This window comes from Liolophura sinensis, chromosome 10 (genome assembly GCF_032854445.1).
Source record: "Liolophura sinensis isolate JHLJ2023 chromosome 10, CUHK_Ljap_v2, whole genome shotgun sequence".
NCBI classification, from domain to species: domain Eukaryota; kingdom Metazoa; phylum Mollusca; class Polyplacophora; order Chitonida; family Chitonidae; genus Liolophura; species Liolophura sinensis.
In genome coordinates this window covers 7,794,867-7,820,251 of record NC_088304.1, presented here as the reverse complement: position 1 = coordinate 7,820,251, position 25,385 = coordinate 7,794,867, and the positions used below count along the sequence as shown (strand labels likewise).

General features: G+C 39.1%; 1 protein-coding gene across 3 annotated transcripts; it reads left to right on the top strand.

The window, feature by feature from the left end:
• Positions 1-11,467: 11,467 nt before the first annotated feature.
• Positions 11,468-25,266, top strand: LOC135477186 (WD repeat and SOCS box-containing protein 1-like). 3 transcript variants are annotated; one of them, XR_010445145.1, is made up of 8 exons: positions 11,468-11,880; positions 13,630-13,807; positions 15,591-15,814; positions 20,311-20,543; positions 20,801-20,973; positions 21,919-22,032; positions 23,063-23,168; positions 24,286-24,383. XR_010445145.1 is itself a non-coding variant. In XM_064757341.1 (8 exons), exons 1-8 carry the CDS (start codon positions 11,829-11,831, stop codon positions 25,000-25,002), a joined length of 1,245 nt encoding a protein of 414 aa, XP_064613411.1. In that variant the 5' UTR covers positions 11,471-11,828; the 3' UTR covers positions 25,003-25,266. The 3 variants fall into 3 exon arrangements, 2 of the variants coding, with proteins under 2 accessions (XP_064613412.1, XP_064613411.1); XM_064757341.1 differs by lacking the exon at positions 23,063-23,168 and adding an exon at positions 24,843-25,266 and having other exon boundaries at positions 11,471-11,880; positions 24,286-24,396; XM_064757342.1 differs by lacking the exon at positions 24,286-24,383 and having other exon boundaries at positions 23,063-23,262.
• The last annotated feature ends 119 nt before the right edge of the window (positions 25,267-25,385 follow it).

The window sequence follows — 25,385 nt, the reverse complement described above, 5'->3', positions numbered from 1 at the left end:
CTAGATGAATTATACCCAGTGTCAACTTTCACTTTCCCTTGAAGTGAAGATGTTTGTTGGAATAATTTTGACAGAGAAGTTTTTGCATTAATAACTTCTGACGTTGATTGAAATCCTCACAACACACAAGGTCTAACAAATGCTACAAGGCGAGATATGATGTACGCTCCACAGATACACGTGGCGTTGTCTTTAACAGAATCATGGTTGAGTCAAATAGCACTGATTATTGGCAACTTTTGAGAAACAACAAAACTGCAAAACTGCCGCAATAACAAGACCCACAATTTATAGGTAAAGGGCAAACGCTCCCACGGGTAACTTGTTCTGCATAAACTTACCATACTGAAACTCTGAAAGCCCGACGTTCGTATATATGCAAAGACCGTGAATGGATGAGTTCCAAGTAGATAACAGCAACATAAAACACTACAGCTAGAGAGATTAAACCCAGAGCAGCCACAATGTGATAGCTGACCAATGGTCAAACTCAACCGGTGAATTCCGGTCACTTGTCAGTTTATCTGAGTTATGCTTATATTCTGCTGACTGTTCATGCACGAGTAGTGGCACATTATACGCCCTCTCTATACGCCCTGGCTAAAGCAGAATTAGGCAAAGAGAAAAAAATGCAGTGATGTTAATTGCAATTTAGTCAAGGTCACTAGTCTATGCACGAATACAATCATACAATAAAAGACTTACAGCATAAAGAGTAAAACCAGAACAGCGACGACACTGTCTAATGCTATACCGAGTACATCAGTTCACAAACTCCTACCATAACACACCCAGCTGCTGAAACAAAAAAGAGGTCATATTTTCTGTAATTTACTGTACACAGGACGGGTGGGCGCAGAGTCAGAATGACGCGATTGGGTGGGTGTCATATCGGGCATCTTCGGCATGGTACTCCAGTGTCGACAGTGCTTTGGGGTTGTGGACAAGAAGACACAGGCCTCTGTATATACATACCTAATGACTTCTCGTCGTCATATGACAGAAAACTTGTTAAATACGACGTAAAACTCAATACACCAACACACACACTTTTCTTCATTTCTTTGTGTTGAAAGTTGTTTTGCTTGTGCTATAATTGAGTGGTGATGTTTATTATAGCAATTGACGGCTGGTGTGGGAACGTCTGTTTAGACACTGGGCACTGTATATCCCTGAGATAGTGGAAGGCAGATCCACATGTCATTTCTCCTGGCGCCACAAACAGGAACCAAGCCAGCAAGATCTGGATTCAAGAATGTGTGCATTGCGACTGATTGGACAAGGGTTACGGGCTGAGCCAGTTCAAACTGGAACGATCCAAACATTTAACCCAGCTGTGCTAAATATGCCATGAGCTGCTCCACAAATAAGTGTAATTCGCAGCTTTCAATGCTGTCCCAAAAACAGCGTCGATTCGTGTTTAGTTATTTGTTACTAAAAAATACTGATGTGAAACTAGGCTAAATGTAAAACTAAAAGTAATCTTAAACGTCAGTCAGTATATAGATCCTATATACAGAGTGGACCGTTTATATGTGTATCGGCTACCACACTCATGCTTACCGACATATGCCTTCAGTTACCACACCCATGCTTACTGGCGTGTGCCTTCGTCCATGTGTATTTGTACATTAATTATTCCTATTTATTTTATTTCTGCTTTATTTCTCCTTTATCTGTGCTCCTAATAAATGTGAAAAACCAGAATTTTGATCATCAAAAGATTATATTTTATTAAATAATGTAATAATTCTTGCTTAATGCATATACTTGGATATGTACGAGTTTACATTCATATAAATTCATAAAACATGCCCAAAATCCTCGTTTAGAACTTTACAAATACTTCTTTCACGCTTTCATATGATGCTACGTCATTTTCATGTTTTCATCTCCTTAAAGTCAAGAGTCGTTTACTTAGAAAACGACTATTAGTACTGTGTTTCAATCGTTGATACTCTAGTTGGTAGACGAGGTGCATATTCCATCCCATGATTTGGACAGAAAAGTTCACCCCGCTTCTTTGTCACTAGGACAGTCGACCGCGCTCGATGCCGCTTGCACTGTCTCATAGTTTCGTTAAAGGATTTTTTCTTCCATCCATGCATCCGGAAAACTAAGCGCCGTCGTATTGATAACAATCATTGTGCCATTAGCACGCAATTGCAAGAAAGTGCGTTTATAATGTAATACGAAGGCAAACGACCTTGATCAAATAGGATATGGTCAATAAAACACATGTGGTCGAAGTTTGGCATTTACATGTCTGCTACAAAAATATAACTTATAAATAAACAAAAATATAAAAAAGCCAGTGTGGATCTTCTTATTACATGAATACAAGTGTTGAAAAGAGCGTTTATAAGGTAATGACTCATAGACCCAGCGACCTGGAAATCATAAGTCAAGGTCAATGAAAAACAACGTAGCTCTTCTGCATGACTTAGTTGGTGAATACGTGTGTATAGAGTACGAAATTTGCTGAACAGATATAATATTTTAAAGGCAATCAAAAAAAATAACGCCTCCAATGACACTGAAAAGCGGCCAAGGTCAGCAAAAATGAAATTCGGGTTGGATTGAGTGTCGATCTCCCAATATAGTTGCCATATATAGTTGTTGCCATTTATATAGTTGCCATTTAAAGTTGCCTTTTAGGTCAGGAGGTTGGCAGGAAGCTGGCAAAGGGCAGTAGTTTACTCCTCCGTCTAATACATGCAAGTGTCAGATTCTTGACCGCTACGTTAAACACAAATAAATCATGCCTTGGGTCTTTCCAGGATCATTTGTTTGATCCGGTTGGTGTCTTCAACTCACTCAAGAATATTTCACTTATACGACAGTGGCCAGCATTATGGTGGGAGGAAAACGGGCAGAACCCTTGGGGAAAAACACACAACCATCCATATGTTGCTGACAGACCTTTTTATGTGCGGCCAGAGCATGAGCTGGACTTGAATTAACAGCGACTGCAGTGGTGCGAGGCTCCTGAGTCATTGTGCCGTGATGGCACGCTAAACACATCGGTCATGCACGGAGCCCCCACCCCCCACTCCACCCCAGACCATTGAGAACTATTGCTTAATCCGTCTTAATTTCATACTTAAGGAACTTCCTACTTTTAGAAACTGATCTTGCGACTGTTGACCTGGAACTTCCATTATAGCTGACGATTCATACACGAATGTCTGTTTCGATGCCTACATCCATGGTTATTACTTCAATTAACAAGCAATCCAAGAGCGAATGAGATATATTCCATGGGATAAGGCAAAGTTTCACATACTGGTATCACCCAGGATGGCCAAATCTCCTTGCTATTTTAAAGTTTGTACATGTCTTTAATTCATTTTTTGATATGAAAGCCCTCGCAGATGGGTAGCTTTGTATGTGTTATGCTCCCTTTAGTAAACATACTTATTGTTCAACTTATATATTGCCAACAGTCATACAATAACAGCGCTATTTGAACCGCCAATCAACTTAGGAACAGAATATTTACCTTTAGGAATACTTCCTTAACTAATTCAAGCTAATCTTCTAAAACATAAGGGCAGTTTTGCTGAGGTAAGATGACATTTAAGCCCTCTTTGGGTTTGGAGAGGGGTGAGCTACAAGGACGAGAAGAACTGCATCAGCAGTTTTCGTTGCAGCCACAAAAGACACAGAAGAAATAAAGTTTGTTTTGTAACATATATGGACATTCTATCGTTGTTGTGTTAACAGTTAACTCTTAACGTCAGGTGTAAATATCCAAATGGTAAATTTCAAATGGCACCCCAAACGCCAAAGTAAACTTTGTTACGACCTAAACTGTCTGTATTATAACGAATTGGTTTGTTCGAAATACACGACAGTTTAGCCGCACAAAAAAAGTAACCAAAACCAGCAGATTTTATTTTACAACAATTTATTAGGTTTAACAAGAACAGATAACAAGACTTTTACAAATACTAAAGTACTGAAGTTTAACAAGAAAGGATAGGAATATCTGTACAAATGCTAAAGTACTTTCATGTACAATGGTGTCAAGTCCAAACGGACACATATACTCCACAATGCTTAAAAATTGCACAGAGGCAATATTCACGAGGGAAAATCCACAGTATAACAGTGTATGACGAAATATACACAAAATTCCACAGACAGGGTCCGTGTACTAATAAGCACTGTGTACACAAGGGCACAAATTAAATATACAAGTTCAGACTGAACAAGTGCTCGGTGGAGATGGTATATAACAAAGCCAGAGGCTATAAAGACACCAAAATTCAGCACAAAAGGCCTACTAAGGTAATACACAGCGAAAGCATCCAAAACTCTCAATAATTCTCCTTTCTCTTCCTTTGACCTGCTTTCATAGGTCTTACATGTATATAGACTGGTGGAATTTTTTAGAATAAGAAAATTCTTGAACACTTGTTGTAAACAAACAGGCCCCGAAATGAGGGTATTCTGGAACATTCTAAGGTAGAGGCCCTGGTGGCTTTAATTACGGAACCCTGGGTATTGGTTGTCATTGATTCGTTGCATGGTCAAACTATCTGGATAAAGGAGAAGATTTCTCTTCTCATCCGAAAAACAAAGTAAAGTGAATCATCCAACTCATTCTGAAACATGATTATTTGTGGACGTTTTGACCTTGATCTTAAAACTGTCAAGCGTAGCCCTTTTTGATTTAGAACTAGACCATTCCTTATAAGAAGAATACGTTTTCATTTACTACAACAGTCTGTTTCTGTTCCTCCTTTGCACTACTTCTGGAGGAATCATTGAATAATTATAGATTAACACCGCTATTTCTCGGGAAAGACTCCTGTTTGTGTACAGTCTAGGGCTTCTAATGCACGTGAAGGGTAATGATTCTTTGGTCAAGTTTTTGGATTGCTTTTCTAAGTCTGCTGTGATCTACACTAAGCTAGGCGAACTGGATACGAGTCTGGTTTGTTTTCGTCCATTAGAGAACAACCGCATCTGCATGATAATCCTTGAAACATCTTTGTCTGCCTTACTGCTGGTAGAGAGTATGCGCACCATTTCATCTCTAAGGAGCATATATCTTGAGATTTACCAAACAGCGTTTTGGGTGAAACTTCTCTGGAAGTAGTTGGTGTATCCCTAAAAAATCTACAAGTACTGGTTACAAGTTAATCAGAAGCATCTTTGGATAGTACAGTGAATTCTTCGTCATGATGAAACTGCTACTGAACTAGAAGTTATGTTACCTATCTGAAATCTGTTTGTGTTCAAGTCCGTGTTCAAGTTCGCGTTCGTTGCAGAATTTTCCAAAAAACCTAACCTTCTTGCGATTACAAGGATTCCGTAATGACCCAGGAGCCTCTCACCAATGCGGGCGCTGTGAGTTCAAGTTAAGTCCGTGCTGGCTTCCTCTCCGAAAGTACGTGGGAAGGTCTGCCAGCAACCTGCGGATGGTCGTGGGTTTTCCCCGGGCTCTGCCCGGTTTCCACCCACCATAATGCTGGCCGCCGTCGTATAAGTGAAATATTCTTGAGTACGGCGTAAAACATCAATCAAATAAATAAATAAATAAATAAATAAATAAATAAATATCAAGGACTCAGAGACATTATCAGAACAATGAATGATGCCTGCCCTACATTTGTATATAGTAGTGTTTTTATCCATGAATTATATATCCATTAAGAAATAATTTGCTTTAGGGCCTATTCTGTTAATGTATATATGACTCTATACAAGTATGTTTGTGCATTTTAATGTGGTAGTTTAGCAGATTGCATTTATCAAGTTTGCAAAAATCTTATGTGACGTCAGTGTTCACAAGGGGCCTCCGTGGCTCAGTCGGTTAAAGCGCTAGCGCAGCGTAATGACCCAGGAGTCTCTCACCAATGCGGTCGCTGTGAGTTCAAGTCCAGCTCATGCTGGCTTCCTCTCCTGCCGTACGTGAGAAGGTCTGCCAGCAACCTGCGGATGGTCGTGGGTTTCCCCCGGGCTCTGCCCGGTTTCCACCCACCATAATGCTGGCCGCCGTCATATAAGTGAAATATTCTTGAGTACGGCGTAAAACACCAATCAAGAATCAAGATCAAGAATCAAGTCAGTGTTCACAATATGTTCAGAAAGATCCACTCAAGTATCCAGTGGGTACGTAGTAAGGCAATAAATTACTACGTTGTAAAATTGGAAAAAAAAAGTATTTCATCTGACATACACTACACGTGTAACTTTTATGTCAGAAAGTTTGAAGTAACCCTAGCGATCATGAGCAACTGTCACCAACTGAGCGAATTCCAGGCTATACGATTATAAGCTGTACTCTGAGATTAATATTAAGATTACAAGTTCCAAGGTGGTGTGTTTGGCAAAATTTAAGAAACAATACAGAGTCTATAAGCAAACACTTGATTATAATGACATATAATAGCAATGGTAAATGCTACCAGGGCTTAAATACGGGGATTAGGCACCGTATTGCTAGAAAGTCCATGTAACCTTTACTGCCCATTCGCGCAGTGCTAAAAGCGATTTACTAAGCATCACTTATACATCCGTAAAAAGTAATCCATAGGCTCGTTGTTTATGCTGCCTTCTGTGCGTTTTGTAAAGGCTTACAGATGAATATCCAACGGGGATGGTAGTATTACAATATATATATAAACTTCTCAATACCGTTATGAGAAAATCCTATCGAAATATCGGCTATTTCGTTACACCTTCTAATCTGTCCGATTTGTATGTGAACGTATATACATATACATTTTCATGCATGTAGCACACATATATGTCCTATCTTTGAAACCACTACTCGAATGTCACGCCTGCTATCTATAAACCAATTTAGCGCAGCGTCACAGTTATGTCAAGGCCAATGTGCTCCATTCACTTCATGAATATTTGAACGGCCGTGCTTTACAACCCTTAGCGTTGTGTTATAGTTGCATATGCTCTCTGTTATACATGTAGTTCAATGTCAAGCCGTTGTTGACGAGAAGCGACGGAGCAGAGTAGTACCAGTAAACCTATATACATATATATATATGTATCTACAAGGGTACTTTGTTTGCTAAAGATAATGTAGGCCTACACACACTTATGAATGTTATACGGTGCTTATCGCATTCTGAAGATAATGGGTTTAATACGTATATAAGGCTACAGGTATAGACGGCGTGCATCACGTATGTACGGGGAGAGGGGGGTTTGGGGCGGTGGGTGGAAATTTACAAAGCATCTCTAACCACAGCTGAAAGTGACGAGACGCTTCAAGCAGGATTGGAGAGGAACGGCTTAAATTTCCTCCTCCAAGGGAATCTCATATTTTTTCACCTTTTGAATGAACAAATAATCAAATAAAGCAGCATTCAAAGGAGCCGTGTATCTTACTCAATAAAGATTGGCTGTAATACACTATTTCTATTTGGAATTTCAGTTTATGCGTGTGTGAAGCACAATTTCGATAGTGCTAACACTGACAGAGACGGCACCGGGATACGAACCTTTGACCTCAGGATCGATACTCTTCAGCAGTAGGCCAATGTGTCTACGGCAACAGGCCTACTTGTGAGCCGTCTAAAGACTACACTGTTCGCGACAGACCATTCGAATCTGTCGACCCGATAAAGCAGACGGAAGGCCATACAAGCGAATGTGGAACACTTCGAGTTCCATACACTAACATGTGCCATCTGCCATATGTTCCGAAATCCTGTGATAAGTTTTCATAGGATTTCATATTAAACATATAAATGGACATAGTACGCCGTGATAATTATTACTGTTATTACTCTAATATATATATGCACATCAACTCTCGCAGATCATTCTATGTTTGTAGGATCTTGCCATGCCATACATGTGTGCAAGAGTTAAAATTGTGTCACTTAACCGACAAGTGTTAACTCATACAGAATACGTGTGTGCAAGAGTTCAAACTTTGTCCATGAATGACTTTTTAATGTTCATACTTTTAACTTGAGTTCGTTCATTGTCGAAGTCTTGGACAACGGCATAGACCTATATATATATATATATATATATATATATATATATATATATATATATATATATATATATATACACACACACACACACACACACACACACACACACACACACACACACACACACACACACACACACACACAGGTCACTGTGGATGTCATACATGAATTATTGTTTTTAGAGAGTACCTACATGTAGACCTAAGGCTGGTCTCCGTGCTACTCGATCCCGGAAGAACCATCAGTGACGCGTAGTCCAGAGTCCGTATTTGTCAAGCAACTTAAGACTTAAATTTCAAGTTCTTAAGAAGCCAAACTTAGTACGGGAAAGCACTCATATTGGGAGTAGTACATAGCTCTGTATTGAAGAATCAGTGTGCAAATTTTAAGCATTCTAGGGTAAAACATTTTAAGTGTAACTTTGTTTGAATTCTTGACTTAAATCTGAATACGTTTGATAAATACGGGCCCATTATGATATGGGCACAACATGTGCCCACACCTCCCCCTCCCCCGACTCTATGGCGAGCTGTTTTACTTTTTAATTCAAATTTTTGATATGTTAAAATAATTTAAGACATCTTGAATTCATTTAATGATATCAGCAAAAAACTCAAGATATCTTAAAATAATTTAAGATATCATAAATTCATTCCTGATATCATTAAATAATTTCTGATATCTTGAAATCACTTACTGATGTATTGTCGCGTTTTTAAGATATCATGAAATATTCTAAGATATCAATAAATGTAATCTGTTTCTTGATATCTATAAATCATTTCCAGATATCACGAATTCGTGTCAACATCACACAATTTTAATTCACGATATCACGAGTTCATTTCAGGATATCATTAAATGTGGTGGACGGAGGGACATAAGCGTCCCAGGACTTTAAAAAATATACTATATTTTCATAACGGTAACTTGTATGTTGTCTGGCAACGTTGTTCTGACAGTTGTGAAGTATATGCTAATAATATATAATACACTGGGAAGTGCTGAAAATCTGTAAAAATTAACACTCAAGTCACAAGGCATAAAGATCATCAGAAAAGTTCCGGCAGCGACTTAATTATTACTACGGTTGATGAACAAGCGCCCAATACCCCAGACGACTTAGGACGCTCGTGTATGTCCGCCATTTTTGGTCAGATCGCACATGCGGTCTACGCAATGAGGGTCAGGATTCGTCATCTTGAACACATGATATCATTAACTAAATTAATGATATCATCCATTGAATTCAAGACATAAATCCATTTTATGATATCATTAAATGAATTCAAGATATCTTAAATGATTTTAACATATCAAAAAAACTTGGATTAAAAAGTAAAACTGCTTGTCAATACGCTTACATGCACATGTTGTGGCACATATCATCTTTGCTGACATCATTGCAAGCTGCGGGTGCTTAACTTTCAGACTGACCGTTGGGTCCTTCAAAAAACTGTAGTTTAAAACCACTCCCAAATGGTACTTGTTACTGCCTCACTTGGAGCTTAGCACTGAGAGGCTAGAGCAAGGAAACATGGCTGGTTGGCCCGGTGTCAGTATATTGTATAACATGTTAAGTACGTAAGCTATAGAAAAAACGGTTCCACAGCCTTTTGACATCTCTTGTGGTCTTGTAGTAAACGCTAGTACAAGAATATCAAAATTTCCAAATCTTTCGGAACGTTGGAGAATTTAAACTTTAACTTAGGCCTATCACTCAGAAAAATCCATATTATGGAAATTAAAAGCTTTTTGACAGTGTTTTAGTTTGAAAACACATTTGGATAATTAAACATTGAAAATGCTGAAAATACGGTAAAACATAGCATTTTGTAAAATAGCTCTGTTTTTATTCTACAATTCATGTATATACTGTTTGACTATCCGATCAATAGTTTTGAGCTCAAGAGGCAATATGCACGTTGTTGTGTCTTTCAAGCAGACTTGCTGCAAACGCTAGCTGATTCGGCTACGGCTTTAAGTCAGGAGGTTTGTCATGTGCATGACTAAGGTTGGTAGTTTACTCCGTGCGTAGACAGACACCCCGTACACTATCAACACAAATGAGATAAGAATATCGGGAAGAAAGTTACATATCTGATGACAAAAGTTATAGGCCTACTGACAAACGACGTAAGCTTGGCCTATATACGTAATGTCTGACCCATTGGCCTAATTTATAATTGATTTCGTCAGACAGGTCATTATGAGTACATGTACACGAAACGTGCGTAGAGATAAGTTACGCGATAAACAACATGTCGCATGTAACCGCAGACGAGAAAATGAGCACTAGCAATTAGTTTTTAAAAAATCTTTTTATTTATTTATTTTTTCGGTCTTGTGACATATCCGTACACATACATGTATGCCGCCTATTCCCTATAAAGCTATGCTGGAATGGAAAGAATTTGGCAAAGGTTGTCACAAAGAGTTATGTATATTTTACATACGTAAATCATACAACATCAAACTGAGCTGGAATACATCAACCTTTACCACAATCCTCTACCCCCGCCACGTCCCTTCGCTCCCCTCTACCCCCATCCCAAAATAGGAAATACAGTTCTATGGTAGACCTACTATCATGCAGGATAATTCTACAACAAATGATGCTTTGTGGAAAGATTGAATTATTAATACTGATTCATGTGTACGTTAACTTGGCAGATGTTCCAGTCACTGAACACTAGCTCAGGTATAGCTGCGTACAAGTAACTTAGGCCTACGTGTACAAGTTGTGTCCAGCTAGCCGAGCCAACCGAACGCCATTCGATCCATATCCATTGCACAGATATAGATAATGTGAGACTTACAACGTGTATTATGGTACATATCGAGAATTACAAGAGAAAAACGGCTGTGAACAAGACAGCGACACCGCGACCCCCACCACTACTGCTGAGTTTCTGACACTTGTAAAGTAAGACTTGCATTACCCCTCCCCTCCCCAACACACGCACTCGCCCCTCCCGCTCCCCCTCCCACCCATACCTTGTATACATATATCATTTATGTACACATGTTTCGTGCATATGATGAAATCCGTTTAGAGGCCCTTGTTTACACTGCATACTCATGATACGTTAGGCCGTACCTTTACACATGCAGTTATAAAATCCTGTACGTGACTTTCGTCTTGTCAGAACACACGTATGTTGTATATACTGGGTTTATTTGGTTGTTGTAATACATATTCTAATCGGTGTATTTATATACATTTACAACCAATCAAAAAACAAAACAAAAAAACTTACGTTTTTCAGAAATTTGTTTAATTTACTATAATCTGTGCAGTCTTCGAAATATTGTGGCTTTTTCCCTAACTTTTAAATTTAACTGCATATATATTTATTCAACATTCGATCATTTTTTGGAGAAAACAGCATGTTTGCTATTTGCATACCGTCCACATATACGTCATGAGGTTAACTTCAACAGGCCGGACACACCTACAGCTGTCGACCAATCAAATGCGAGATTGCATCGCCGCCATTACGCCGTGTACCGTTCGTCCGTCAAGCTTGAGAGATTCCAAACACGTCTCTGTGGTTTTACGGTGTCTGTGACGGAATTTTATCATACGTGTTGTTGTATTCTGGCACAGTAACTTCGCACGAGTTATCGGACCGTGTGTATCCGTTTGTAGGTTGTAGACTATCGGCGGAGTATTAGCTTTACTTGGCACGCGTGTTGAAAACGTGATAGCCGTATTAGCCGCGTTTTCTGGTCGTAAATGGTCATCCGAATTGCTCATATACAATTTCTAAAAAATAAGAAACACTTTGCCTTATTCAGACCCCAAGTAGGATTTGACGACTTGTGGACTTGTTTGCTCTCAGACTCATGCGCCAAAGAAGTAATTCAAGCTTCCGAGCCGCCCAATCTGATGACATTGGTAAGTGATTCGCCACGCATACAAATTCAGTAAATTTCGAGACTGGTCGTTGTTGTAGGTTTTCTAAATGAAATCTCTTCGACTTGAAGCTGAGCGTTTACACATCTTTGTGTTGATGTTCATTGACGACTGTGGATATGTGATGCCTTAGTTGATAGCTTGTAACGTGTTCAGCTTTTCGGGATCATAATGAACAGTTTATTTTGTCTTTTGCAGTCTTGGTTTTGTAGTCGGAGATTTACCCCAAAATTTTGTTCATCAAGAATTCGCCCAGTTTTCCCGATGTTAAGATTTCTCTTTGTCTTATGTTTTTTGCTTTTTGAGGGGGAATGGAGATGTAGGATAATATCAGTGTTCAAAATAATATTAATTAATTCATTTGATTGATATAAACATTCAAGCATTTTGCACTTAGGCCTAAATGGTTTTGGCAGTAAGTTTTATGGATGGATGAAACCAGAGTGTGCCCGGTGTAACCACCCACATTTGGCATGTTAACAACAAACATTCCCACATCAGTAGTGATATTTCATGACCTTTACAATATGGTAGTCTAAAAATGCCTTTTGTCAGTTAAATTTTCATGATAAATACTGTATGTAATAGTTTGTAGATAACCTTTTTGGGGATGAGTATTGGAATGTTTATGGTTAATAAAAGACAGGTCACATCTGTGACCTAGACATAACATTTGAGCCCCCCTCCCTACCCCCAGCCTCCTGCCTCAGTTAGTATCATGCATGTAACATAGTAATTGGTAATTACCTCTACCAGCGACCTTGCTACACACAGGAGCCTGTTGGAATATTTAGGTCAAGGCCTGACCTACATGCGAATACACCAAGTTGTAATGATGGAGCTGCATCAGAACAGAGGAGTTTACACCTCCTTCAGTCTAAGCTGTCGTGCTTGGCTGGCTCCATTGATGAGCCACTCGTATTTTCACCTTTTGATCAGATGGACAATAATGGGGATGCGTTCAGTGCAGTGGATTTTGCTTTAAGTTCCCAAGCCCTTGGTGTGTGAGGTTGTGTGTACAATTCCAGCTCTTGGTCTTTATATTCTTTATATCTTTATACCTTTATATCCAGAGAAGGCAGTATTTTCCACAGGATTCTGTCCTATTTACCTCACCAGTTAACTTGCATACATTCATGTGTGAAAAAAATCTTCATCCCAACATTGAACGCTCATCAAATAAATGAATTTCCATGGATATGTAGCGACACTCAGCCCCCATGCAGGTCACAAATTGTCCTCATGGATACGCCTTTAAGGATGTCACAAATGAATGTATTTTACTTTTATATGGAGTTGTGTAATGGATGAAGTATTGTGGAACTAAAATAATCTTGAGCATGTAATAAAAACATCAAGGAAGTAAATAAATCATCTATTAGGCTTTAACATCAGTAGGTAAGCAAATTAGACTAGAAGGGGACTTCCTTGGCCTGGTGTCTAGCATGTTAGTGCAGCTCAATGATCCAGGAGCCTCTTACAAATCAGATTGTGTGAGTTCAAGGCCAGCTTATGCTGGCTTCCTCTGTGGTCATACATGAGGTCTGCCCACAATCTTTGAATATTCGCGAGTTTCCCTAGGGCTCTGCTAGGTTTCCTCCCACCATAATGCTGGTAGCAATCGTATATGTGTAAGTGAAATAAATACCAGAAGGCAAAAAATTAGATGTTAGTTGTATAGATTTTCAGCGTACAATTACCATGATGACGTTTCTCTTTCTCTGTGTACAGATCATGCCAAGTCTGTGGGGGTACTACAGTCTACTAACCATGGCCCCCACTTTGGGCTGGTAAAGACCGGCAGCGAGACCTGGTCATGTGCCTGGTCACCTGACGGTCTCTACTTTGCCTGGTCCAGCGGTAATCGTAAGGTGCACCTCGTCCCATGGAACCAGTCCAAGCAGTGCCTGTGAGTCTGATTACAACTGGTTTATACTCTAGCTCTTGTGGCTTTATGATAACTTGTATGATTTGGAAGCTTTCTATTGGATTCATTGACTATACCAGCTACATGTAATATTAGTGTTAATATAATTAATATATTAATCCTACTCTTTGCTGTCCATCATTAAGAAAACCACCATTTGAATGGATACTGTATTGATTAATATGCGTTATATATCCAGTTAGGTGAATAGGTTATTTCAACCTGTTGGATGAAGGCAGTACATGCGATGTGTTTGACTTGATAAAGTGAAGATGCATTGTCAAATGACTGCAGGGAGGGCCGCCGAGGCTAAGTTGGTTAGTGTGCTAGTGCAATGTAATGACACAGGAATCCTCACCAATGGAGTGAGTTTAAGTTCAGCTCATAATGGCTTTCTCTCCGGCCGTAAGTGGGAAGGTCTGCCAGTAACTTGCGGATGGTCGTGAGTTTTCCCCAGGCTCTGCCCGGTTTTCACCCACCATAATGCTGGTCACAGTGGTATGTGAAATATTGTGAAATATTCTTGAGTACGGCGTAAAACACCATTAAAATGAATAAAATCAAATGACTGCAGCAACATTTTTTGCATCTGTATGGCCTGCCTGAATGTGTGCATGTATATCATTGAGTTTTGACGCTTTTTCAACAATATGCAGGATGTTTTAATGCATCAAACATTATGTTGTGTAAATTTTACATGTTTATTATGAGCCTGGCTGTCAAGGTAGTTAATTATCATTGTGAGATACTTTTAAATGAACTGTGTGATGACATCATGTCTAAGAGTCCATGAATGGTGAGAAGAAACAGAGCGTGTCATTTAACAGGAAATTTAAATGATTTGACACCTTCATTTCTTGGGTTGAATGATATAGTGAAACAAACATGACGTTTACATTTTTGTTTGGAATGGCCTAGGGGTAATCCTTTAAATACCGCAGTATTCAAGTGCTGGATTGATGATTGGAATATTTTTGTTCTTTTATTTTTTATCTCAGGTGAAGATAGATGTAGATTTTCTATTACAAAGTTGTTATCAGTTAGGTACAGTAGTGAAAACTGTGTCTAAAAACAGTTTGTACAGTTTTTTTTATCATGTTGTAAACTTTAATAATTAGAATGAAATGAATTCAAATTATATCTTCAAATCAGTGTTCACTCATGCTTCCCTTATTCATGGGTTAGTACTGTCAACTTGAGCTTGATTTTGCTCTTCATCTGTAATGGAACTAAATGATGTGACCTTTTGTGTTTCTGTGTGACCTTTGAAAGCTGATTTTCCCCTAGCGACCTTTGTCTGTGGTAAAGTTGAAGGACGAGAAGTAAGGAAATCCAGTCAGGGCTTCTCATGTGTTTATAATTTGCTTGAAAATCAATATATGTATGGTTGAGCTTTTCCAGAAAATATTGTACCTTGTCTCGGATTTAGCAACACTTCCGAAAGACGCCCTGCAGGTTTTTTATGAAAATTAAATGACATATTTAACTATGCTTTTGCCTGATGCTTATTTATGGGAAACCGCTTGTCTTGCACCAATGTGCTTTTCATATATCTGTAACATCACGTGGGGAAAGCTTCGTCAATAACTTGCCAAAGGTCTGTGGTTTTAATCAGGCATTTTCCATTTGTCTTCCAGTATGGTGCTATAAAATACAAATCAGTCTGCATGTGATGTAACATCAATGTTTTTAACCCCCATCCAGAGGCTTCTTGTTCTCAGCAGTGTAGTATTTTGACTGGAATACTGTTGTGTTGTTGTTGTAGTGTGAGAGATGACCCTTACGATACAGAGGGCAGACGATGTGACCAGCCGGCTCGGGTCCTCGACTGTGGGGATTATGTGTGGTCGCTGGACATTGGCACTGGTCACTCCTACCCGTCAAGGAAAGGCCAGTCCTCGCTGTGGCGGCGATTCTCCTTCTCTGATGAGATTATCTTAGCTGTAGGGTTACAGAAAGGCCACATCAAGCTATGGGACTGTCGCACAGGTACCCTGTTGTTGTTATCGTTACCTTTTTTTCCTGTCGCTATAGAGCAAAGAAGTGATATCATCTCCCTGGCAGTCTGCCTGTCTTTCCGTTTCCTCTGTCTGCCTCTCCGTTTCCTCTGTCTGCCTCTCCGTTTCCTCTGTCTGCCTTTTTGTTGGACTGCTTGCCTTTCCATTTGTCTCTTCCTCTGTCTGCCTTTCCGTTTCCTCAGTCTGCCTCTTTGTTTGACTGCCTGCCTTTCCGTTTGTCTGCCTGCCTTTCTGTTTGTCTTTCCATTTGCCTGTCTGTCACATTTATGTGATATCTCAGAAGGTATTTTATAAAGTTTTGCAGAGTTGATTAATCACTCTGACAGGAGTCCTTTGGCCTTTTCAGGTCTATCCTTACATAAATTGCATATTGATCAAACCAACAGAACATTGGCTCTTAGGAAGTATAATACGTTTTCCAGAGTACTGCATACTTTTCCCAGCAGAAAACTTTCTCAGGGCAAGCTATTACACCATGGATGTACATGCAAGCGTTTCTTGCTACATTGAGTTAGTTACAAATATATTTACTTACATATACTGTGTTTCATGTTATGTTCAGCTTTTGTCATGGAATGTACATTTTGCTTGATTTCTTGCAATTCATGGACCTTATTGTGTCAGGTAGTTTTTTTTTTGTTGTGGATTTTGATTAAATGTTTTCTTAACTTTAAGTTTAATACCTTTATGTGCTTTTGAAAATGCATTTCTACCGGCCACACTGTGGGTGACTTGGAATATTTATTTATGTGTGTAGTGTTGTACTACAGAAAACAATCTGTATGGCACACCTACCATTATTCTGTAGAGGGTCTTGTGCCATTCAAGGGGATCAGTTGGGCAAAAATCTGAAGGCATTAAACTTTGATTGTGTTAATTTTCCAATTAAGAATTGATTCATTTGTAAATTTTGGTGTTTTTATAGGACTTTCATTTTTGTTTCTTTCTTTTTCTTTAAAATTAATCATTTTTATTTTTCTTGAAAAAATTAATCATGTTTTTTTTTCGGTAAAATCAATCATGTTTTTTAATTAATTTTCTTTTTTAAATTGATAATTGTTTGTTAAAGTTACTCAGTAACTATGCGAAAATTGGGGACATAACTTTGGATATCTTCTTCTGTTTTCTTCTTGAAATCCCATCCTGTCTAAAGCACCTTGTTAATGTCCGAACAGACACATTTCCAAGGTGGTGTTTTTTTACGTGCATCATGATGTAACCTTGGCATAGGGTGGTATGAATGAGGCTGTGCTGTGCTCTATATAGGTAGATGGTTTGTATCACATTGTAGAGGGAATACTTACATGTGTGTCATAAAAACCTGATTCGATACATGTAGACCCTGGTGATGCCGAAAGTGGGACACTTCACAACATGTGTTCTGTTGTAAACACTCCAAAAAATATCCTCTGCGTCTGGTTGAGATCTGTGTGTTAGCCAGAAATTGACAGTTTGGTGGTTGAACGTTGACAGCTTTATTAAACTAAGAAAGGTCATCATGGGGAGCAGGCAGTGGTCAAGTGGTTAAAAGTGCTTGCCATTCCATTGCAACCTAGTGATGCAGGTTCAAACCCAGCCGTGAATAGGAAATTGGTAGATTCAGCATCTTTCACTCTTTTTGGGGACTGTGTGACAATTAGCGGCCAATGTCAACGAATGTGGTGTGCATTGTAGCTAGGTTCAGGAATTTGTGATCAGCAAGGTTCAGGATTCTGCAACCAGGATGAATTGGTTAGTTAAGTTCAGAATTTTGTGGTGAGCAAGCAAAGTGAATTGGTTAGCTGGCTTTAGCTGCAGCCAAAGTGAAATAGTTAGTTAGGTTCAGGATTGTGTGGTATGCAACCAAAGTGAATTGGTTAGCTGGGTTCAGAATTGTGGGGTATGCAACAAAAGTGAATTGGTTAGTTTTTTTCAGGATTGTGTGGTCTGCAACCAAAGTAAAATGGTCTGCAACCAAAGTGTTTCATTAAGCTAGCTTATTGAATGTTGGACAAGCCACCAATGAGACAAATAATTAAATTGAAATTACAGTAGGAATTTTAGCCCATTATTTTCATTGAAATGTGATATTATGACAAGGAAAAGAAATCCTTTTTCTTGTGTCAAATCTTAAAAAATCGACAAATTTGAAGAGCTGTGGTCTTTCACACCTGTGTACAGTTATCAGTCCAACGGCTTTGTTCATTACTGCGCCACCTAATGGCTGACATGAACTCAGCCACTACACAAACCTGACCACTGTACGCAGACACCCCTGTAAACTCTCCACAGCGTTGACCTGAGCAGGAGTTCAGGCTTTGTATTGATCTGTGTCTGTCACACCGTGGTGTTCCCAGGGTAAGTTGACCTCTGACACGGGCAGATCTCTGACAGATGTATCGTCTGCATGTAGCTGATAAACAAATGATAACTTAATATAGACATTATTACCTCAGTTAAGTACATTTGTTAAAAAACACAAAATTAACATTCATAAAAAAAATAAAAAAAGAATAATAATAAAAAAACAAACAAGTAATTAAACTTGTTTGAATGTTGTGTAAATATCTGATGAAGTTATTGTTTTACATGTTCACCTGAGGAAATGAATCAATGTGACCATTGACATCTCCAGAAGGGTTCAGTTGTAAAACAAATGTAACAGGCTTGAAATCTTCATATGTTTTTTAAATCTTCATATGTTTTAAAATCTACAAATTTGTACTGTGTGAATGTAGTTATAGGTAAACTTTTTTTTTTTTTTTTACCGCTTAAACTTACCAGTGGAACTTCAAAATATTCATTACATGTAGGAGTTCCCTTCTATGCTACCCGCTACACTTACGTGCTAAGATAAAGTTAAACTTCATAGATGTGTTTTTTTGTGATGTTTGTCATAGTTGGTGCACATATAGGTCAAGGGAAAACGGGTGAATTGATTAACCTCTAGCTGGAACGTTCCAGTATGTTGTGACAGGGAAATGTGAATTTCATGTACCCACACTTCTGGTCAAAAATACCATATGTCTCCTTCATCCTTTGTGAGGAGATTGATTTGAAAAGTAAATGTAAGCTCAGGGCACAAAATGAGCCCTAAGAATAAATCTACTGAACACGTAAACAACTTTGATATGATGCCTGGTGGTAAGTAAATGACCTATTTGTACATCCTGCTGCAAAGCACGCACACCTGGCAAGTGTCTTGTTACCCTACACGTCAGTTTATATTGCTTTAAAAAATAAAAGACAATATTTCATTTGTAAATCCAGTTGTCTTTGAAAACACATTGTTTATGTTAAAATGCTTAAAACCTTCCGACCCGCTTTCCCCCCTCTGTATGCTGGCCCTCAGTGTATTAGTGAAATATTCTTGTGTACAGCGTAATACACACATGAAATAAATAAATAAAAGTTAAATATTCTTGAGTGTGGCGTAAAACACCAATCAAATGGAATAAAGAATTTAAATGAAGGGGTTCCTGATTTTCCACCCATGGTAATGCTGTCCCCATTGTATATAAGTGAAATATGCTTGAGTACAGTGCAGAACACCAGTCAAATAAATAACTGAAGGAACCTTAAACAACATTGGAAAACATTTTCTTACAGTGATAGTAACACTGAAATCGATGAAACATGATTTTCATGTTTTCCTGGTGGTAGGTCTAGTTCAGGAATGTTTTGCATTTTAGTTGAAACTTGGATTAAGCTTTTGCAAGTATGTGCAGGGCCCAACTTCTTGATGATCTGCATGTAACTGATGGGAAAACAGATTAAGTTTCTACATAAGTTTGCCCCTAAATTTTTTTTGTTAGATTTTCAGTTTTGATGTATTTTTTTATACCTGTTAATTATCCATCTGTTTATGCATATATTCCATCAATGGCTGGATTTTTTTTTTTTTTTTTGAAATTATGTCATGACCTTACTTGGAGAGCAGCGAACACCCCTGAAGTGCCTCGAGCCTGGCGAGCCCGAGTGTATTTAACTAATCAGTGGGCGCCATTAGTTTTGCTGAGATTTTCTTAAAGCAAACAACATGTTAATTCACAGATATTTCCCTACGTTGAGGGATGGCTTGTTGTACTGATTTTGGTTCCTCCTACAAGAGTGAGAAGGTTTTGTGTGGTGACATTTTGAAAAGAATGGGCAACGAAAACAAAGCCAGCCAACTTTTTTTGCAAAATGACCGAATTATCGGAATGCTGTCAATATCAAAACTTCTCTAATAGACGTTCATAGATTCCTGCTTCAAACTGATATGGTTGTAGCCTGAATGACAGGTCTTCCATGGTTTGTAAATTTATGTTGATCTCTGTTCAATTACACTGCACATGATTTATTGTGGACTGGCTGATAGACCTATATATATATATATATATAGCTGACGTACAAAGACACTGCCTGGCTTCACTGGGCTGGCTCACGTCAGCTGTTGTTGTCTTTACAGGTCAGTTATTAATGGGGCTGTTACTGTTGTATTTTCAGGTCAACTGTTAATGGAGTTATTGGACCATAAGGACATTGTTCGTAACCTGCATTTTGCTCCTGACCATAGCCTCCTCCTGGTCTCTGCATCGCGGGACGGGACACTCAAACTCTGGGATCTCAATGATGATGGGAACATGATGAAGACGCTGCGTGGAGACGCCAAGTGGGTGAACGGCTGCGCTTGGTCGCCAGACGCTACAATGTTGGCTGGCGTTGGAAACTTCAAGTCTGTAAGCGAAACTTTATGTGGTGCAGATAAAATGTTGCTCTTAGATTCCATTGGTGATGTAATGCCTTCAGTTTTAGTATTTATTTGTATAAGTTGCTTGAACAGTTGTGTTGTTATGCTTGTAGTAATTTTGCGTAACATGGTTTGTTTGTTTTTTTGTACAGGAAAATTATCATTTACAAGGTTATTTTACTCCCGAGTTTTTTTTTGTTTTTTTTTGTACGATGAGTTGTTCATTCTCTATATGCTATTTTTCAGGTGATAATCTGGGACATGAAACTGAAGACAATAGTGCGGAAGTTAGTCGGCCATCTTCATGATGTGTCAGCCTGTAAATTCTCACCAGACGGTGCTCTGCTGGCGACGGCATCATTCGACACACGAGTGATAATCTGGGATCCTTACATTGGAGATATCCTCTTACAGCTTCAGTAAGTTACCTTATACTGGAGCTCTTAGAGCTTCAGTAAGTTACCTTATACCGGAGCTCTTAGAGCTTCAGTAAGTTACCTTATACCGGAACTCTTAGAGCTTCAGTAAGTTACCTTATACCGGAGCTCTTAGAGCTTCAGTAAGTTACATTATGTGGGAGCTCTTACAGTTTCAGTAAGTTACATTATGTGGGAGCTCTTACAGCTTCAGTAAGTTACATTATGTGGGAGCTCTTACAGTTTCAGTAAGTTACATTATGTGGGAGCTCTTACAGCTTCAGTAAGTTACATTATGTGGGAGCTCTTAGAGCTTCAATAAGTTACATTATGTGGGAGCTCTTAGAGCTTCAGTAAGTTACGTTATGTGGGAGCTCTTAGAGCTTCAGTAAGTTACCTTATACCGGAGCTCTTACAGCTTCAGTAAGTTACCTTATACCGGAGCTCTTACAGCTTCAGTAAGTTACCTTATACCGGAGCTCTTACAGCTTCAGTAAGTTACATTATGTGGGAGCTCTTAGAGCTTCAGTAAGTTACATTATGTGGGAGCTCTTAGAGCTTCAGTAAGTTACATTATGTGAGAGCTCTTAGGGCTTGAGCAAGTTACCTTACACGAGAGCTCTTAGAGCTTTGTTAAGTTACCTTATACTGGAGCTTTTAGAGTTTTGGTAAGTTACCTTATACCAGAAATCTTAAAGATTCAGCATTAAAGTTCCTTATATTCTGGGATCCTTATACTGGGGATATCTTTTCACAGCTTCAGTAAGTTACCTTATAATCTGGGATACATACAGTGGCGATATCCTCTTACAGCTTCAGTAACTGAGCTTATACCAGAGATCTTAAGGCTTTATTAAGTTATCTTGTAAGAGGGATCTTAGACACTCAGTAGAAGATTATCAAAACTGAGCACACATTACAATGATGTTTGACTTGTCTGTGTTACAGCCACCTATATCCTCCGCCCAGCCCTATCTTCGCAGGAGGTGCTAATGATCACTATGTGCGCGGGTTGTCAGTCTCCTGTGATGGGCTCCACCTCTCCACAGTAGCTGAGGATGGGTATGTACCCTTACCACTGTTCTTACCGCTCTGCTTACCACCTTGTCAATGCCTCGTTTCTCTGTGTGAAAGTAAGGGAAGGATGAAAGGAGGATAAGGCTAGTTTTCTACACTACCTCACCCTGCCATTTTTGAAGAGACATAGCACTTTAGTCCCCAGATTGTTGTAAAACTTGTGGCTGCTGCTCAGTATTGTGTGGTACTATACAGCCATAACAGTACTGAGTCAACAGCCCTAAAGCATCATTGCAATGTGGCAAATAGGCAATTCTGCAAGGTTTGGCACTGCAGAGCCATGTTTTATCACCATTTCTCACATTTTCATATTATGGTTATGTATGTCCTTGAAATTGTATGGTTTAAAACAAGCCAAATATATCATCAGTATGCATGTTTTTTGCATGTCTTTGCTCATGGCAAATTGTTTTTGAAAAGGTTTGCTAGGAACTGAAAGAGATTGCCGAGGTTTCCTGCACCATTTCAGCTAGTTGTACAAGCTTGTCATACAAAAATTGGTGGCTAGGATGTGGTTAAGTGGAAAGAGTCACGACTCAAACCACGAGGCACACCAGGTGCGGGTTCAATCCCAGCCTTCAGCAGAACTTTTGTAAATTTTTCCTCACTCTGTGCTCAAAGGGTCCTCACTGTGAGGTACAAGTCTGTATGTCATTCAAGGCAAAAGAAGTGTTTGTCAGTAAATAGGGTGGGTTACCCTGGGCACTGAGGTTTCCTCAACCAACAAAAATAACCATCCTTGATTCTTAAGAATGAGATTTATTAACAACGCTTACGATAAATAAATAAAAAAACTGGTGATTGAAGAAAAATAAAGTGTTCTGTTTTAATATGAATCCTCATCTACATTTAACATAGAACACCTGTGTGAAAGTTGATGGGTGATTGTGTGATTATTTGCAGTTGGAGCTTTCTGCTGTAAACTGGGGAGAAGGATGTGGCCAAAAGGCCTTGGCGGGAAGAGGGTGGGGTCATAGGGGTTCGTGTCATTCTGGATCATGTTTTTCTTCACTAGGAGGAAAAAATCAGAATTTCCAGCAATTATAATAGTGGCCTCGTGAACAGCAGAGAGAAAGCGGAGCGGAGAGGAGAAGACTCATGTGAACTCTCGCTTCTCCATGGTTTTTAACATTACTCCAAACTTGTGAAGAAACCAGTAAGAATGTCAGTTTTGTCTGCCTCTCCTATTGTCAAAATGAGACCAAGCTCTTTGACCAGGGATTGCTCCTCAGGAGGAGTGGGGTATACTGAGCAGGTAATGGTTAGGAATTCTCAAAACCAAATGCACTCTTATGTTTAATGGGGAACCTTTACTGAATAAAGTAATTTGGGCCTAAGCTACGTTGTCTGCATTTCTGCTCTTGTGAGGATGTTTTGTGGACAAACTGCTAAGGTAGTGCTTGTGAACTATAAAAGAACTGTGGTCAGCCCAGCTTGGACCTGAGAGGTCAATACAGCTTGGACCCGAGAGGTCAACCCAGCTTTAGAAACGAACCTCTATCTGGTTTAGGCAGCCACCCAGCTGACTGATTTCTGAAGTGTTTGTAGCGTTTTGGAGCAACACAAAAAAACTTGTAAGGGATTCTGTTCTGAGTTATTTCTGTGGACATTCATATAAAACTGTACCATCCTTCACCAGATTAAATTGACAGTTCTAAGACGCAACCCGTCAAGATATTATTTGGATTAATACTTCTGTAAGATATAGATTTACATGTTTACATATGTGTATTTTGCGAATATATTCAAGGCAGAACTGAATTGACATTTTTACTGGATTTTTTTTTTTTTTTGTCTTTTAAAGAATGTGAAACTTCTGTTGTCTGTGAAGTGGTATTTCATAGGTATTTCTTAGTGTATGATAAGTTAATATACAAGTGTAAGTACAAATATGTTGTATTGATGAAACATTTACTAAAGTTGTACATACGTAACTGTTGAGTAAACTTACATTAATATTGTATTAACACTATATTGTATATTAGCACTGCACGAGAAGTGTCATGTGACTTTTGTGTGAAGCATAGGATTTTAACATATTACGTTCACTTTATACATTAACGAAAGCTGCTGAATATTGAGTGAATTAAAATTTGTGATGTTGGATATTATTGCAGTATTTTTTTTTCCATCATATTTGTGTGTTTATTAGATGTAGTTTTACAACAGTTTTAGAAATTGGATTGCCATATTTCTGGCGAGAGTTGTTGAGAGTTGGACATTTTGTTTTCCTTACAGATATGTGAGATTCTGGGATCTGGAAGACTTTGCTGACCCTATTCTTGTTGGGAGCGTGAACAACGCAGTTTGCTGCTCCTACTCACCAGATGGCACAGTTGTAGCTGTTGGGTAAGTTGTTGAATATCACGTACAGAGTCTCAGCCTTGGACAGCGTTAATTTTCATGATTCTCTTGCCCCTATCGTTTTTAAGGCCTTGATGCAGTGAGTGGCAGACTGCTTGTTGGACTGTTTGGTGCGGTCTAACATGCAGATCTCTGAATGAAAATCTGGGCATCGCGTGGGGATGTTTTTTTAGTTACTCGCCGACACCCCTCAAAATTTCTTCAGCAATGATTGATTGAACTGTAGAAAAAGTTGTTGATTGCACAGAACATGCACTCCTTTATGAGTAAACGAGAAAGTGCGAAACAGGAGAAAAGGCAGCAAAGAAATTTTGTCAGATTCAGGAAATTTGTGAAAAGATTCAGGTATTGTGCATATGTTGGAAGACTGTTGTTGAATACTGGTTTATATCTGGCATCAAGATTAGTGGTTTTACATCTTGTTATTGCAGAGATACGAATGGATCGGTGGAATTTTTCGCTGCCCCTCAAGAGGTTCCCACCCTCCAGCACTGTACCCGCATGACAATACGAAGACGTGTTCCCTCCACCAAGATAGACATGCTGTTCTTACCGCTACGTGTTAAAGAGTACCTGAAATACAAGATCTGACAGCACTCCTATTTTATTGGGTACGTACTGGGGGTGGGGGGACTTTGTGCAGACTGAGAGAGAGAGAAAATTAACACTATTTGGTCGGGGAAAGGCGGAATGCCTTCTCCTGAAAGCATCCTTGAGGTTTTGTCAGCTGAGCAGAGTGAACATGTCAACAGATTATAAAGTGCTTATTTTTCATGTTTTAAACCATCGTCTCTTTCCTCTTGGGTGAAAGAGTGGGTACCCTATATTTCCCACTGCTGGCCAGACTGGCTAACAATTGGGGGAGGGCGTTGTTGGGGTTGGGAGGGGGTGGGGGTGGGGTGGTTTTTATGCGGTGAATTAAATGAACATGCGTGAAAATGAATCTTGTACTACCTCAGTGACGTTGAAATTGA

Coding starts and splice junctions, on each gene's coding strand:
- LOC135477186 (XM_064757341.1), top strand. CDS start 11,829: ATGCGCCAAAGAAGTAATTCAAGCTTCCGAGCCGCCCAATCTGATGAC. Junction 15,815..20,310: donor GCTATGGGACTGTCGCACAG/GTACCCTGTTGT, acceptor TTGTATTTTCAG/GTCAACTGTTAATGGAGTTA. Junction 22,033..24,285: donor TCCACAGTAGCTGAGGATGG/GTATGTACCCTT, acceptor TTTTCCTTACAG/ATATGTGAGATTCTGGGATC.